The sequence below is a fragment of the Labeo rohita genome, chromosome 16 (assembly GCF_022985175.1).
Source record: "Labeo rohita strain BAU-BD-2019 chromosome 16, IGBB_LRoh.1.0, whole genome shotgun sequence".
Classification (NCBI taxonomy): domain Eukaryota; kingdom Metazoa; phylum Chordata; class Actinopteri; order Cypriniformes; family Cyprinidae; genus Labeo; species Labeo rohita.
Window position 1 is genome coordinate 25269560 of NC_066884.1, and position 15668 is coordinate 25285227.

At 40.6% G+C, this 15668-nt stretch overlaps 1 protein-coding gene across 1 annotated transcript; it reads right to left on the bottom strand.

Annotated features, from left to right (window-relative positions):
- Positions 1 to 1044: 1044 nt before the first annotated feature.
- LOC127178477 (uncharacterized) lies at positions 1045 to 10754 on the bottom strand. Its single transcript, XM_051131368.1, has 4 exons — positions 10710 to 10754; positions 5990 to 6017; positions 3993 to 4483; positions 1045 to 3882 (listed from the first exon to the last, which is right to left on the bottom strand). Exons 2-4 carry the CDS (start codon positions 6010 to 6012, stop codon positions 3371 to 3373), a joined length of 1026 nt encoding a protein of 341 aa, XP_050987325.1. The 5' UTR covers positions 6013 to 6017; positions 10710 to 10754; the 3' UTR covers positions 1045 to 3370.
- Positions 10755 to 15668: the final 4914 nt, after the last annotated feature.

Consider the following 15668-nt stretch of genomic DNA (forward strand, 5'->3'; position numbering starts at 1 on the left):
ACTCGTTGGAGTTTCGTCATGCAACCTTTCCATTTTACTGTAAGACATCAGCCAGGGTCAGGGAATGTCACTGCTCATTTCCTCTCTCACTTACCTTGCGAGATTTTCCCATCCGACAGCTAAAGCTTGGCCAACATTGGGTCATGCAACAGGACAATGATCCCAAGCACACCAGTGAATTTACAACAGAACAGCTGAAAAAGAAAAGAATCAAGGGGTTGCAATAGCCGAGTCAAAGTCCAGACCTCATCCTGTTTGAAATGCTGTGCTTAGAGCTGTGTTTAAACAAATGGCCACAAATCTCAATAAACTGGAGCAACATTGTAAAAATAAATAAATAAATAAATAGGGCCAATATTCCTCCAGAACGATGTGAGAGACTGATAAAGTCATACAAAAAAATCATTTATTCAAGTTATTTTTGCTTAAAGTGGATCTACAGGCAATTGAATCATAGGGTGTCCTACTTTGTCACACATGACTTTTCCATCTTGGCTTTATTTTTGTTAACTTAATAATGACATGGTGTGATATGTCATGTGATGTTGTTCATCTGAGGTTTTAATTTAAGGCCTGCCAAGGACCAGGTAATATTTTATTATGTCCTGATGCAGAAAAGCATGGAATTTAATAGAGTGTCCTAACTTTTTCACACGACTGTAAATGGGACGTGAGCCACACACACACAAAAATAAATAAAATAAAATAAAATAAAATAAAACAATAATGATGATGATGATGATAATAATAATAATAATAATAATAATAATAATAATAATAATAACCAGTCTAATTACATTACAAATAAAGTTTTTTCAAAGATGGTTTCTTTCATTTTAGGTACAGTCAAACCAAAGCGTATTCAGACACCTTCACCATTTCTCATATTATCACAGTTTATTCGCTATAGTTTACAGAGATGGGCATACATTCATTTAAAATAAAAATACAAAATACTGTGTGTAAAATGTAATAAATACAAATACAAAATACTGTGTGGAAAAAAAAGTATTTAAATACAGTATTTTATATTTTGAAAATACACAAAATACATGAGAAATTGGCCATTCAGTGCAGGTATCCCTGAAATACAAAAAATAAATAATAATAAAAAATAAATAAAAACACAACAACAACAACAAAAGAGAAACCATTAGATTTGCATAGATGGGTGAACATAATCACCTGATTTTGTAAATGTTACCAATTACATTTTCATTAAGCACCAACTTTGCACTAAATTTTAAAAAGCTTAGCCTACATGTACAAAAAATGCATTACTACACTTTTACTATAATAAAACCATGGTTAATTTTCATCAGGGTATAGAAACCATCACAGAAATTCTAATGATGTCCACTACAAATACTATTACAAACATTACAAACCCTCAACTTTTAACCATTAAAACTATTAATTTCTTACTATTAGTTTCCTGCAGTGTGTTTTGGGGCATGCCTCCCCTAACATTACATTAGGATTTAGTAGTTTTACCAGTAGAGACCAAAAGGCACCAATACAGTTACCATTAAAACCAGTACAATTCCTGATATAAAATCCACGTAAAGTAAGAGCTTCAGAACAAAATGAATACAATTCATTCATCTTGCAACATCAAATTAAGATATGTATGTTTGAGAGGTAACTTATGCACTTTTGAACTGGGAAATGGCCCAGCTAACAATTGTTGGTTCCCAGAACATTCTGGGAACATTAGCTTTTGGTTCCCAGAAACTCGGGCATCATATCAGTCCATTATATGGAGAAAAATCCTGAAATTGTTTCTTCAAAAAACACAATTTCTTAACGCATGAAGAAAGAAAGACTTGAACATCTTGGAAGACAAGGGGGTGAGTACATTATATGTAAATTGTTGTTCTGGAATTGGACTTATCCTTTAAGTCCCTTTTAGTCCCAGTCTAAAATGCATTATTGAGCTGCTTTAACTGAATGCATCTTGCACTGGCAAATGTGTAAAATGTGTTGCTGGTTTGCAATGGCAATGCTTCACTATTCACTGCAAGACAGGGCCCCAAAATAGCTGGCCCTGGTTATGTGCCAAACAACTTCTGACCATGACTGCGGCATTCAATGGACTCCCTTCTCCCATTTGAAAGATCTTGACTTTGCCATTGATATGGCAGTAATTTCAGCCACATGCACTCACATTCAGGAAAAAACAAATATGCTGAGCAGATATGCTAAACATATAAATAAGCAGAAGATGCAGATCATGCGTATCAGTGCTCTCATTCTTGACCCAGTTACCACTGAGGAAGAGCCAGCCGAGGATGTGCATGAGTTCACATATCTTGGTAGGGTTATTAGCACTGATAACAGAGCCCCAAAAGATATAAAGATCTGTAACATACACTGGCCCAATAGCATTTCCAATATCAATCTGTAAAAAAAATACAAGACCAAATAATATATCTTAGGAGATCAAGATACACTGATTAAGATTGCTTGGTCGTGTACTTCAGATGTGAAAGGATATCCAAAGTGACACCACCTGGCAAACGCAAACGTGGCAAGCCAAGAACAACATGGCGACGGACAGTGGAGACAGAGCTAGAAGAAATAGGGCTCTCATGGGAGGAAGCACAAAGCCCAAGACAGACCCAGATAGAGAGAGTTAGTTATGGCCTTATGTCTCACTTGGGATGAAGAGAATTAAGTAAGTTACTCATTAAAATGCAGTTTCAGCATAAGTAACTTGGCATAAGCATAAGTAAAATTTGAACTCATTTACATTGTAATTAAAATCAGCATTTGTGAATTTACAACATAATTGCATGAATGGTTTTGTAATATAGTCCAATGTCCTACTTTCTCTGTTTTGTTAGATATGGGGAGTTAAAAAGCCATTAAATACTGTATCATTGTAGAGATTGTCCTTTTGCATTGTAGAGAGCTAACTTTCAAAAACAATTTTCAAAGTCACTTGAGTGGTTTCTAAAAGCACCAAAACCCCCTTTTTCTATAAGCTTTTGCTATGTGAGTTAGGGTTGCAACGATAAATCAATGCACCGTGAATCGATTCTGAAATTTTCCGAATGCATTGTTATTGTCTCTCGAATTGATTCTTGATCGAGTTTTGAACAGCAGATGCCATTGCGTGTTTTAGAAACAGCCATTCTCTGCTTGCTTCCAATTCAACATGCTTGAGCCTAAAATATTCATACCAAGTTCAAAAAGGTTGAAGTGAATTACAAGGGTGTTGACAGTGGGCTGTTGCATTAATCTCGCATCATAAAAACATTCTTTTTCATAAGCATTTGTGTGGTTAAATGCTTAGAGCAGCACCATCTGCTGTTAAAAACTAACCTCAGAATCATGACATATTTGGAAAATCTCAGAATTGAGATGATCAGTAATAGCTGTCATAATTAGAATTACTGGGTGAGTTGCATAAAGCCAGTAAACCTTCAACATTCTCCCTCAAAGTATTAATAAGGCCTGGTGCACTATTACAATAGAGGAGCTGATTCTCAGCGATATTTACTATTGCCTTCATCACATCTTCCACGACCTTTACCACAGGCTGCCAGAGGATGAAACGTTGTGTTTGCCTCTCCAGTACTGCGACTCTTCCACTAAGAACACTCAGAAGGTACACAACTCTCCTGACCATTTGCTGAATATCAGCTGTGCCTGTTAGATGCTTTTGAACCTCTTCAGTCTTCCTCCCAGTTATCTTCAGTGCCTCATTGGTTTCCCTAATTTCATTCTGTGTCCTAGAGATTATTCTCTTGTAATGAAGCACTTTTTCATTAAAGTTCCTCACTTGTGACACAAAGTTTTGTCTCTCCCATTCAGCATCTCTCAAGGCATTTGCAGCTTCTTCAAATCCCTGCTGTCCCTCATTTATCATTATTGGACCTGGAGGGGCACAGAAATCTCTTGAATACACATCAGTCTCAAACTTTTACATGCATAACTTCACAAATTATGACAATTCAAGGTGATGGTAAGAGTTGTGTAATTCTCACCAGCAATCCATCCAATAATTGGTACTGCAAGCAGTATTGCCCCTGCAGTTGCTACATCATCGCATGTACTCATCTTTTCTCGATGTGCTCTTATGGCATAATTTGTTGATTCTATATGTTTTTCAGCCTGCTCCAAAGCTGCTTTGGATTGCTTTAATGACTCCTCAACAGATTTCTTCTTTATGAGCAAATTTTTAATGGCCAGGCTTTTCTCTTTTTTCTGCTGTTCAACATTTTGTTTCTCTCTAATAAGCTGCTCCATGCATTCATCCAAATATCCCAGTTTTTCTTTAATCATTGTCTCTGATGTTTTCAAGCACTGCTCAGCATCCTCAATATTCTTCCTAATTTGTTTGTAATTGGAGCATATGCCAGTAGAACTGACATGAGCTATCTTGAGGGACTTGCAGATGTTGCAGATAGCAACAATTCCCTGATTTAAGGGCCTAGAAACTGCCTCCATAGACTGCACATCCTTCACACAGCAGGTGCTAAGGTTAGGGGAGGCAAAAATATTAATGGAATAGTTCACCCAAAGTTCACAGTTTCCTCATTCACTAAGTCCCTGGTCTCCCAAAATGCATTCTTTCTTTCTTTAAATGAGAAGAAACCCGCAAATCCCTGGCCACTGAACAGCAGAATATGAGTGCAATGCGCAAAGTCTCTCGTTAAGCGTTTTCCTCCCGTAGAAAACCATTAACACTTAATATGGCTTACTGTATTAAGATATGCTATTAAAAGATCAAATTCGATATACAGTTTATTAATATAATGTATATGTAAGCTATATAGTGTTTTCCTCCGCAAAACGTGGCATAATGTGGCATAATGGATTAAAATGATAAAGACTAAACTCAATATGCTCCTGTTAATTATTAAAACAACCACAGACAAGCAGGTGAGCCCAGAATAAACACAACACTGCGTATATTTGCCTTTTCCCATAATAATAATCTCTACAGCCCTTTATATCATTGTGTTTTATTTATTTTGATTTTCTACGGGAGGAAAACATCTATTTAACGCATTGTGTTCTGGGCACGTCTGCTTACCTATACGGAGTTGGTCCTTTTAATATCACTTAATGCATTTCTTATTGCGCGTTCATATCTGCTGGTTTGTAGTTTGTCAACAATGAGGTTTATAGTGAATTTGGTCTTCATCATCTTAGTCCGTCTTGCCACATTATGCGTTTGCTGGGCAAGGATAAAAGTGAAAGTTTGTGCATTGTGTTTATTGCCATATGCTTACCTTGAAGTACATTAAATCAATAAACTATATAACAAATTTGATCTTTAATGGCACTTAATGTATCTTAATAGATTAAGCCATATTAAGTGTTAATGTTTTTTTTATGGGAGGAAAATGCTTAAAAAGAGACTTTGGTCACTGCGTTCACATTCTGCTGCTCTGTGGCCATGGATTTGCGGGTCTTGTCTTTATTTCCTATGACTTGCAGGACCCAGTACATTATGCTATTAAATTAGTTTTAATCATTTAACCACCACAGCACCTTGTCTCCATTGGCAACATGTGACGTCGCATGTAGAAGAGAGTGCAAGTGGCGATTGCGAGTGACATTGTAATTTAGTTTCTTTTTTCTTGTCTTGACCACCTGGCTACTGTTGTAAAACATTGAGAGATTCTATTAAAAACATAAATACATTAAATAAAATAAAAATAGACTGCAAGTGACGTCACTTGTGGAAGTGCGGGCGTCTGAGACTGCAGGTCTGTGAGAGCAAGTCTGAAAATGCAAGTGCTTGTCTGCAGCCAGACCCTTCTCATATAATCAGGAAGTTTTCATTTTGGGGTGAACTATTTCTTTAAAGATGTTAAAACACATTTTACAGCATAATGTAATAGGCCTACTTATTTTCATCTTGTTTTTAAAGAAATATTAAAAATACTTTAACATTATTCAATTGTAATAACAGTATCTTATAATAATAAGTTCGGGTTATACAGATATGTAAAAAAAAAAAAAAAAAAAACACTTGTGTGTGTGAAAATGGTTCATTTTTCCTGTTACACACAAACACAAAAAAGACAGTAATCAATCAAAATAAATGTACTTCAAAATAATAAATAAATCTTTTTGACAGTGAGATCACATATCATGCAATAGCAACAATATTAAGAGCTATATGACACAGCAACAGAGGTGTAAAATACTTGAGTAATTTTACTTGATTACTGTTCTTAAGTAGGCTATTATGTTGGGGTATTTTGACTTTATTCAAGTACAATTTAAAGTGACTCCTTGTACTTTTATTTGATTAAAAAAGCCTGTCTCAGTTATGTATGGTAACCCTCGATCCCTGATGGAGGGAATGGAGACGTTGTGTAGAGTGTACGACACTAGGGGTCACTATTGGGAGACCAAACACCTCTGACAACATTGAGAAAAGGCCAATGAAATTGGGTGTGCAGAATTTGCATAGCTGGCCATGCCCCAGACATCCGGGTACAAATAGGCCAGCGTGGCATCCGTTTACTTGTTCTGCTCTGAGGAATGGGGAAAAGGTGGAGTAAGTTAACCCTGTGGAGAAGGGTCCTTCCCTTAGGAAGAACTCCAGCACTGTACCAATTGGGCAGTTAACTCGGTCAAGCTGGTGGTCTCTACACCATGAAGTGAAGAGCCTCCACTTACTGGCGTACAGTTTCCTTGTAGAGGGAGCTCTGGACTTGAGGATGGTCTCAACAACCTCAGCTGAGAGACCGAAAGCTATGAGCTGTGCCCTTTCAGGGGCCACACCTACAGCTTCAACAGCTCCGGGCAGGGGTTAAGAATGGAGCCCCCCGCCTGTGAAAGGAGATCCCATCTGACGGGACTGAGGTAGTACGAAGAAGTAACCGCACAGCGGGCTTCTGATCCCACAGAATGGGCTGTGGATCTGGTGGGTGAGGAAGGAGATAGGGGGTCACCTGTCTCCATTCCCTTCAACAGATCCAACTGCAAACCCCACGAATGCAGCTGCCGCTCTGCCTCGGTGTAAGCGGGGCCAACACCGCGGTGAACTCGAAGAGAGCCTTCCAGGAGTGGAGCATCCACAAAGGAAGGAGCCTACAATGCAGACACTTACGTCACCCGCCCGTGATGTCTTGCCTTTCGATCAGTCAGATTACACATGTGTTCAGAGCGTGATCTCACTGTAGGCATTCCCCTAGCATTTTCAGACGCAGCTCGAGTTCCTGAAAGGGGAACTGATAACCAAATCGTGCTTCCTCACCAATCTGCTTTCTAATGGTTGGCCGATATTGCTGCCACATGGACGTTGAGTGTTGAAGTGGAAAGATGCCTATCCAGGCCTCCTTGGAGGAAGGATAGCACTGATTCGATGCCACATCTCCATGGGTCCTTCCCTTGGGAAGAACACCAGTTTACAAAAATGCGCCATTTCAGGTCGTACAGCTGCTTAGTGTAGGGGGTTCTGGCCTTCTCAAGGGTGTTTACCATTGCGGGTGGAAGGTCTCTGAAGTCCTCTTGGTCATCTCCAGGGACCAAAGATGGAGGTTCCAGAGATCTGGGCACGGGTGCTAGATTGTGCCCTTCCCCTGAGAGAGGAGGTCCCTCCTCAGAGGAATGCACCAGGGAGGATTTGATGACATGAGCACAAGCTCCGAAAACCAGGTCCTGATGGGCCAGTACGGGGCCACCAGCAGAAGCTGTTCCCTGTTCTCCCTGACTTTGCACAGTGTCTGTGCAATGAGGCTCACTGGGGGAAAGACCCCTGAGCCAGCTCTGTGCCAGTGCATCTGTACTGGGTGGGGCCTTGGTATTCCGGTAAGACAAATAGACCTACCTACCCACATGATTGAGTTTGCCCGGAATGCGAGTAGCACATAGAGACTTGAGTCTGTGCCGGCTCAAGTGTAGGAGATGGTGAGCTAGTTTCGACATGCAAAAGGAGCGGCGGACACTGCCCTGGTGGTTGATGTATGCTACAGTTGCTAAGTTGTCTGCTCAGACCAACACGTGCTTGCCCTGAACCAAAGGTCAGAACCTCTTCAAGGTTAAAAGCACTGTCAGCAACTCCAGGCAATTTATATGTCAATGCAGCCGAGGGCCTGTCCAGACCCCTGAGGCTGCATGCCCATTGCATACGGTGCCCCAGCCTATCTTGGAAGCTGTTGTTACAATAATGCATCTGGACACTTGTTCTAGGGGAACCCCTGCCCATAGAAATGAAATGTCTTCCCAAGAACAGAAGGTTTTGCGACACAGAGTTGTGATGTTCACACAATGTGTACCTTGGCGTCATGTCCATCTCAGGACTGGGGTATGAAGCCAGTGCTGCAGCGGTCTCATATACATCAGAGCCAGCGGTGTGACCGTGGCTGAGGATGCCATGTGCCCCAGGAGCCTCTTGAAGTATTTCAGGGGGACCGCTGTTTTGAGTTTGAGTGCTCTCACGCACTTCAGCACTGATTGCACAATCCTGAGAAAGACGTGTAGTCATAGTGACCAGTTCCACACTAAGAAAAGAGATACTCACTGCACCAACTCTCACAAGTGAGCTAGAATTAGCCGTTCGTTGAGGTAATTAAGAAAGCATATGCCCACTTCACTGAGAGGGGCAAGGGCAGCCTCTGCAACCTTCGTAAAAACGCGAGGCGACAGGGACAGAGGGACAGAGGACCTTGTACTGAAAAGCCTGTCCTTCGAAGGCAAACCGCAGGAACGGCCTGTGTCTTGGAAGGATTAAGAAATGAAAGTATGCGTCTTTCAGGTCTATTATCACAAACCAATCCTGATCCCTGACACATGTGAGAATGTGTTTGAGGGTTAACATTTTGAACCGAAGCTTGTGAAGGGCCCAATTCAAAATTCTCAAGTCTAAGATTGGTCTGCCACCCAGCTTGAGTACAATAAAGTAGGGGCTGTAAAACCCCCTCTTCATCTCAACTCAGGGTACCGGTTCTATCACACCCCTCACCACAAGTGTTGCAATTTCCACCCGAAAGACCACATCATTCTCTCCTTGAACTGAGGTAAAGAGAATGCCACTGAACTTGGGCGGACGCCTTGTGAACTGAATTGCGTAGCCGAGTCAAATGGTCCAGAGAAGCCAACAAGAGGGATTAAGAAGGTTCAGCCAATCTGTTAGACTCTCCACAAGCAGTGTCAAAGGAAGTACACCCGACATATATGGAGTGGGGACACTGTGGCTGGTCATAGCAAAAACACAGTGACTGGAGATGAGAAGCTCCAAAGGCCACAGGATGCTTTGCCCGATGAATTTGTCATTTGAAATCCGGCCAGAGGATTGTCTGTGACAGAGAGATCATCTGGATGACAAATTTGATGTTCTAGAACATGTGGAAACACAAGATGTGTGTCCAGACATGTTCTGGTTTGAGATATCAGCGTCTGGCTATCTTGTGGAGGCCCAGAAACGCTGTGAATATGGCGTTCGCTTTTTCACTGTGGAGAACTGCTTTGCCAATTTTTCCACAGTGTTGTCGAAGAGACCGACCTGAGAGATGGGGGCGTCAAGAAAGCGAACTTTCTCAGCATCCTACATCTCTGCCAGGTTTAGCCACAGGTGGCACTCCTGGACCACCATAGTGGACATTGCTTTCCCCAGAGCCTGCACTATGACTTTCGTAGCTCGGAGAGCATAGTCAGTTGCTGAGTGTCGCTCCTGCAGCAACTCTGGGCCGGGAACGCCCTCATGCAGATCTGTAAACACCTTGTTTTGGTAGAATTGCAGGATTGCCATGGTGTGCAGGGCGGATGCAGCTTGCCCAGAAGCTCTGTAAGCCTTCTGGGCTATGGGTGCCAAAGAAAACTTACAGACCCTGGACGGGAGTCTCAACAGTTGGCAGTCCCGCTAGGTAGTGGCAATTTGTGGGCAGAGATGCACCGCAATTGTTCTCTCCACCTGGGGGACCTCAGTATACCCCCTCACTGGACCCCCATAGAGGGTGGTGAGGGAGGAGGAGATGGTATATCATGTCCTGGTCAAGAAAGGGCCCTATCATGTTTTCGTCAACTCCTTGTGCACTTCCCGGGAAGAAAGGCACTGCGGTCGAGCATGGCCTGAAATCACAGTCGTCACCCAGATATCAATCATCCAGCCGCGAGCGTTCGAGGTGAGGCAGAGGATACCACTCTAACCCGATCTCTTTGGCTGCCCGTTCATGCACGGCCGCCATTTCAGCATCTGCCACGGACTGACACTAGTTAGGCTAGTTTAGCTGAGGCTTAGCATCAGATGGCTCACGCCTACCAAACACTGAGCACAATGATTGCGCGGGGATTGTGCTGGGAGGTAGAAACCACAACCAGAAGGACATGGATGGAAAGGCATGTTAAAACACACAATCCAACCGTGTTAACTGTTAGGAGGAAAATCTTCTCTTTAAGATCGCAGTCGAAGCACCCAGAGGAACTCTCACAACACTTAGCTGTGCTTGAGAAGGGAGCGTTCGCTGCCTATGCTGTAGATTTAGGTGGCTAAGTTTTTTCATTATTCATTTTTGTCTGCCATATTATATAGTCATTAGCTGTCTGTGCAAATAAAATCAACGATAATATTTTAAATACAATAACATTTAATAATTATGCAAATTTGTATGTTGTTACTTGCAGATTAAATGGTGATATTAAAAAAAATGTCCTTAAAGAAAGGAATAAATCAGAATATGCATTACTACCATACATAGCATGTTTGATGAAATTATTAATAATCCTAAATGCAATTGCCTTACCCTGTTTAAAAGTGAGAGTTAAGTCACAAGGTCTGTTAATGCTGAATGGTGAAATTAATGAATGCTTCAGTTTTTGTGCTCTGGAAATCTTATAGTTTTAGAAAAGATTCCACCCACAACCACAGTTGTATCTAAGGCCACTCCCCTGCTCTTAAGAACCCAAACTGGCAGCAATGTCTCCTATGGCCACATGGGGGCAATCGTTTTGAGAACAGATTGGGGTTCAGGCTTTTACAGTTTTTCTTAATTGCCAACACACAATTCATGAAACTCTTCATGAATTCACCATTTTCTCACAACTATAAACACAGTCTCAAAACTACATACCAACGTGTGCAAACTTCAAACTTCCAGGTCAAAGTCAAACATTGTCAAAGTCAATCAAAAAAAAAAAAAAAAAAAAAAAAAAAATTTGTCAGACTCACACTTTGGCCTCAGATGACACACAAACCTGACAAATACACAGACTATTTTCCTGCCTAGGGAAAATAGTATGAACACTGGTGAGATTAATTCAAAACACTGTTTACAAAAACCTCCTTTTGGGAAACAGGAACCCTTTTGCTAGTCAATGTCACTTACAGTATAAATAGAGGGGTGCAGATACAGTAAAATTTTAAGAAACTTTACTTTCATTACATTACTGTAAAGTGATCTTACAGTATATGAAAAGCACTAGAAGAGAAAAGTTCAAAGACAAAACAACAGAATATAAAGTAAACACACATTGGAATATACTATCAGTTACTGTACAGCAATAAATAAATAAATAAATAATGAAATAAATACTCAACATCCTCTGCCAGATTGCATTACAGTATTGGTAATATCTTTATTTGTTATATTATAGCAGTATCTTAGTCTTCTGACAAAAGACATTCTCCGCCTCCCCTAAACAGTCGATTCTCAGTTCTGCACAAATACAGTACATATAAGAAATACCTGGCTACAAATCAGTTCAACACTTACAAGTTTGAGGGTGTGTGCTACAGTATTTACAGTACAAAGAATAGTGAAAGTTCTCTGATCTGAAGTATTGCTACTATGTACTGTAATTGTAATGTGTAAGTACTGTAAAAACCTTGTAGATGAGCCTGTAGGCCAGATTTCCTTATGGTCATTCCATGCATAAGAACAGTTAACTTTAGTGATTTGTATTTCATCATGAACAAATGACCTTTGACCTCATCCCCTTCATTTTTTCTCCTCTTATTCCTTTGTCTCCCACTAACAGGATTAATTTTCCAAAACACATAATCACCTGTGTTCTTATTCAAATCATCCTGAAATTCTGACTGGTGTGTCATCAGTTTTGCTACTTAGTGTTCACACATGGATAAATGTGTGCTATTTGTGTGTTCCTTTTGTGATTCTTCAGGTAATTATATTGTGTGTTTGTGTTTTCTAAATGAAATTATGGTTAAACCTGTGCAAAATGTTGTTCTTGTGTAGCGTTTTGCAGAAAACACTGAGCAAACTGAAACGTGTCAAAGCGTTAAAATGTGAAATATGTTAAAAGTTTTGAAAAACGTGTCTTTGTTTCGAGAACTGTATGAATGGTTTGGAAAATTGGGCCAAATGAATCAGTTATAGTGTGTTAGGAATCAAGAAAAATGATTTCATGGCTAGAAGCTCCCGGTTGCCGACACTATAGTTTCGCTCTGCAGAACTGAGTTTACAGGACGCTGGGAGAGTACCACCCCAGTGCCTGTATTAGAAGCATCTACCTCCATGGGATGGTGAAGAATGGGAGCAGAGGTAAGCCGCTCCTTTGGATGTTGAAAGGCCCATTACCAAATATTCATAGTGCCCTGATGTCGTAGAGAAAGCCGCCTTCCACTCTTTACACTCCAGGATGCAGACAAGATTGTAGGCGCTGGGGAGATTTTAGTGATCAGGTGCCGTGAAATTGCTCCAAGGCTGCCGGGGCTAGAGGTAGGGGGTAGTGGAACTTATTCATAATATTGTTAAGACTGCTGTAATTGATGCATGGTCGGAGGCCTCCATCTTTTTTCTTGATGAAGAAGTAGTCGGCTGATGCAGGTGAGGTAGATGGGCTAATGAAGCCCTTTGCTAATTCCTCCTCAATGTAAACTTTCATGGCCTCAGATTCATGTTGCGAAAAACTGCCTCTGGAGGGAATCGAACCAGGAATGAGGTCAATGGTGCAGTCACTGAGTCAATGAGGAGTAAGTTGTGAGGCTTTGGTCTTGCTGAAAACTTCAGGCAGGTTATGGTATTCAGAAGGTAACCCCAGAACGGGTGAAGACTCAGCTGCCTTGGTTGATCTTGGAACAGAGGGTTGAGGGTTGGTGAGCAAATATCTTTGTTGGCAGGATTCAGACCATGACAGAATCTGTTTGGTTGTCCAGGAAATCTGGGGGTTGTGTCTCTCTAGCCAAGGCAGGCCAAGGATGATGTGGTTCTGTGGAGTTTCAAAGGCGAATAGTCTCTGTGTGTAATGTTCTAGTTCTGAGAAGCAGGTCTTCAGTGGTGAACTTGACCTGTACCGTGCCTAAAGGACACCCATCTAAGTCTGCCACTGCCACTGCCACTGCCACCCGGGATTCATGTGAAATGAGAGGAATATTATGAGATTTGGCGAACTTGATGTCAATGAAATTGCTCACAGCCCCCGAATCTATCAGTGTCTTAGTGTCTATAGACTTTCCAGTAAACATCAGTGTGACAAGAATTTCTTGTGTGGTCAGAGAGCGATGATTGGAACTCACCGTAAAAGTGTTTTGGGCAGATGGATGAGTGGGACTAGAGGCCCTCAAATGGCCAGGTTGGCCGCAGTAGAGACAAAGATGATTTTGGATCCACCTTTTTCTTTTCTGAGGTGAGATGAGTAAATCCAACCTGCATAGGTTCAAGTTTAGGGGAAACTGTGGCTGCGTGACTGTGCACAGAAACAAAGCGAAGAACTCGTCGGGAGCGCAGTAGGTTATCAATACAGATGGAAAGATCAATTAATTGATCAAGGGTCCCTTACGGTACAGCAATTTGAGTGGATCGTCCATCCAGGCAGTTTGTGCAGCGAAGGCGCGAAAAGTAAGAGCATAATCTTCAGCTATGTTCTGTCCTTGACACAGGGCTAGTAACTTCTCACCCACCTCCTTTGCACTCGCCAAATGTTCGAAGACCTCCCAGAAGCATTGTAGAAGGCAGGCAAAAGAGGGAAATGGGTTCCCCTTCCCACACAGCGGTGGCCCAGTCCAAAGCTCTCCCACTCTCATTAGAGGGGTATAACAGCAGTTGCTGACCTTGGTGGTGAGATGATAAAGAGCTGCTAAATCTGTATTTGGTGAAGCCTTCTGTAATGAAGGGTCAGAGGAATGCAGATCCACTAGCAACTTTATTAAGATAAACTCAGAGTCAAACAGGCAATGTTCAATCAACAACATCAGAGATAATCCAATAGAGTAAACAGTAAACAGACTGTAAAACAAAGGCAGGCAGCAAAGAATCACAAGAGGTAATACAATCCAAGATCATACACAGGGAAATCAAAAACAGGCATAAACGTTCAGAAATGTTAGTCACGGCAAAACAAGACTTTGCGAAGAGTGAGTGTCCGGAAGCAGCAAAAATAGGCTGGCTAAGTGGCATCACCTGAGCAGGTGATCAGTCCCAGGCACCAGGTATATGGGAAATGAAGTCCGAATTAAGTAATACTTAGAGGGTGCCCTCTGGTGGTGATCGGAGGGAGTCACAGAGGCCTGATTTGTAAGAATAGCTGTAAGAAAATGGTACATTTTTTCATGAATTGTGTATTAGCAATCAAGAACTGTATGTGATAGATTTTGCAACATCAATAGCGTTATTAAACTGAATTCAGTCAGTCAAGAAGACTATCTATGCATTTTAGAAAACATGTAAAATTTCACAGCTGTCACTTCAGTTTAACAGCTCAGGGGTGCATTTTCAAGAAGCATTAGCTGATTATGGTCACAGTTTCTGTGTTACCCACATACACTTTTTCAGCAGTTTGATGTTTCCCGAAATCAGAGTTTGCAAAAAATTTGCAATCAGCTTTGCAAAATTATGTTTGTAACTACAGCTTTCAATCCGGTGGCAAGTACTAATCTATGTTTTTCATTCTGAATGTGACTGGTTTAATACTTCTGATATTTTCTTTTTATTATGACCTATAACTTCCAATCTAAATACATTTTGCTTGGACCTACATAAAATCGGCAAACATGGTAACTAGTATCAAGTCCCTTGTCATGTCCTTTATCTCCTTGATTGAGGTGCATCATTGAGCATTTGATCACTTACACAAACAATATATTTCTTATATATGAATGATCAGTATATATTAGATCATTTACCGGTATATTGAAAATATACAAACACACACATACACACGTAGATACATATGTGTGTGTATATTTTTCCTTTTTGTTTTTAGCATGTTCACCAAACTTAGGTGTGATTTCTTTGGAATGGGTGTATGTTTTTTGAGTGTGTGTATGTTTATGTATCTTTTTTATTGTTAAATAATTACTAAATAAATAATTAATTAAATGATAAACAGTAAACATTCTTCTTTTTTGGACACCGTGTTCTCCATTTTTTGATGTAGTGTCTAATGAACAATCTGTAGTGTGTATAGTATTGATGAAAATGTGTATGATTTGAAAGCTTTGTTTGATTTTGAGTAAAGGTAAAATGGTTTTGAAGTGATTGTTTGAGATTGGCAGAAGAGTCAGGGGTTCTGTGAATTTAGTTTAAATATTTGGATTTGTGTTTAAGGTTTTGAAAAAATGAGTGATGGTTTCAAAAAATGTGTTTTAGTATTTCAGAAAAATTGTAGTGAGTGATTAGAGTTGTGTTTAGAGCTTTGCAAAAAGAGTGCATGAGATCTGGAAACTGTCTAAACTGCCTAAACTTGTTTAAGGTTTTGCAGAAAGAGTGATTTATTTGACAAATTGGTTTAGGCTATTGAGAATT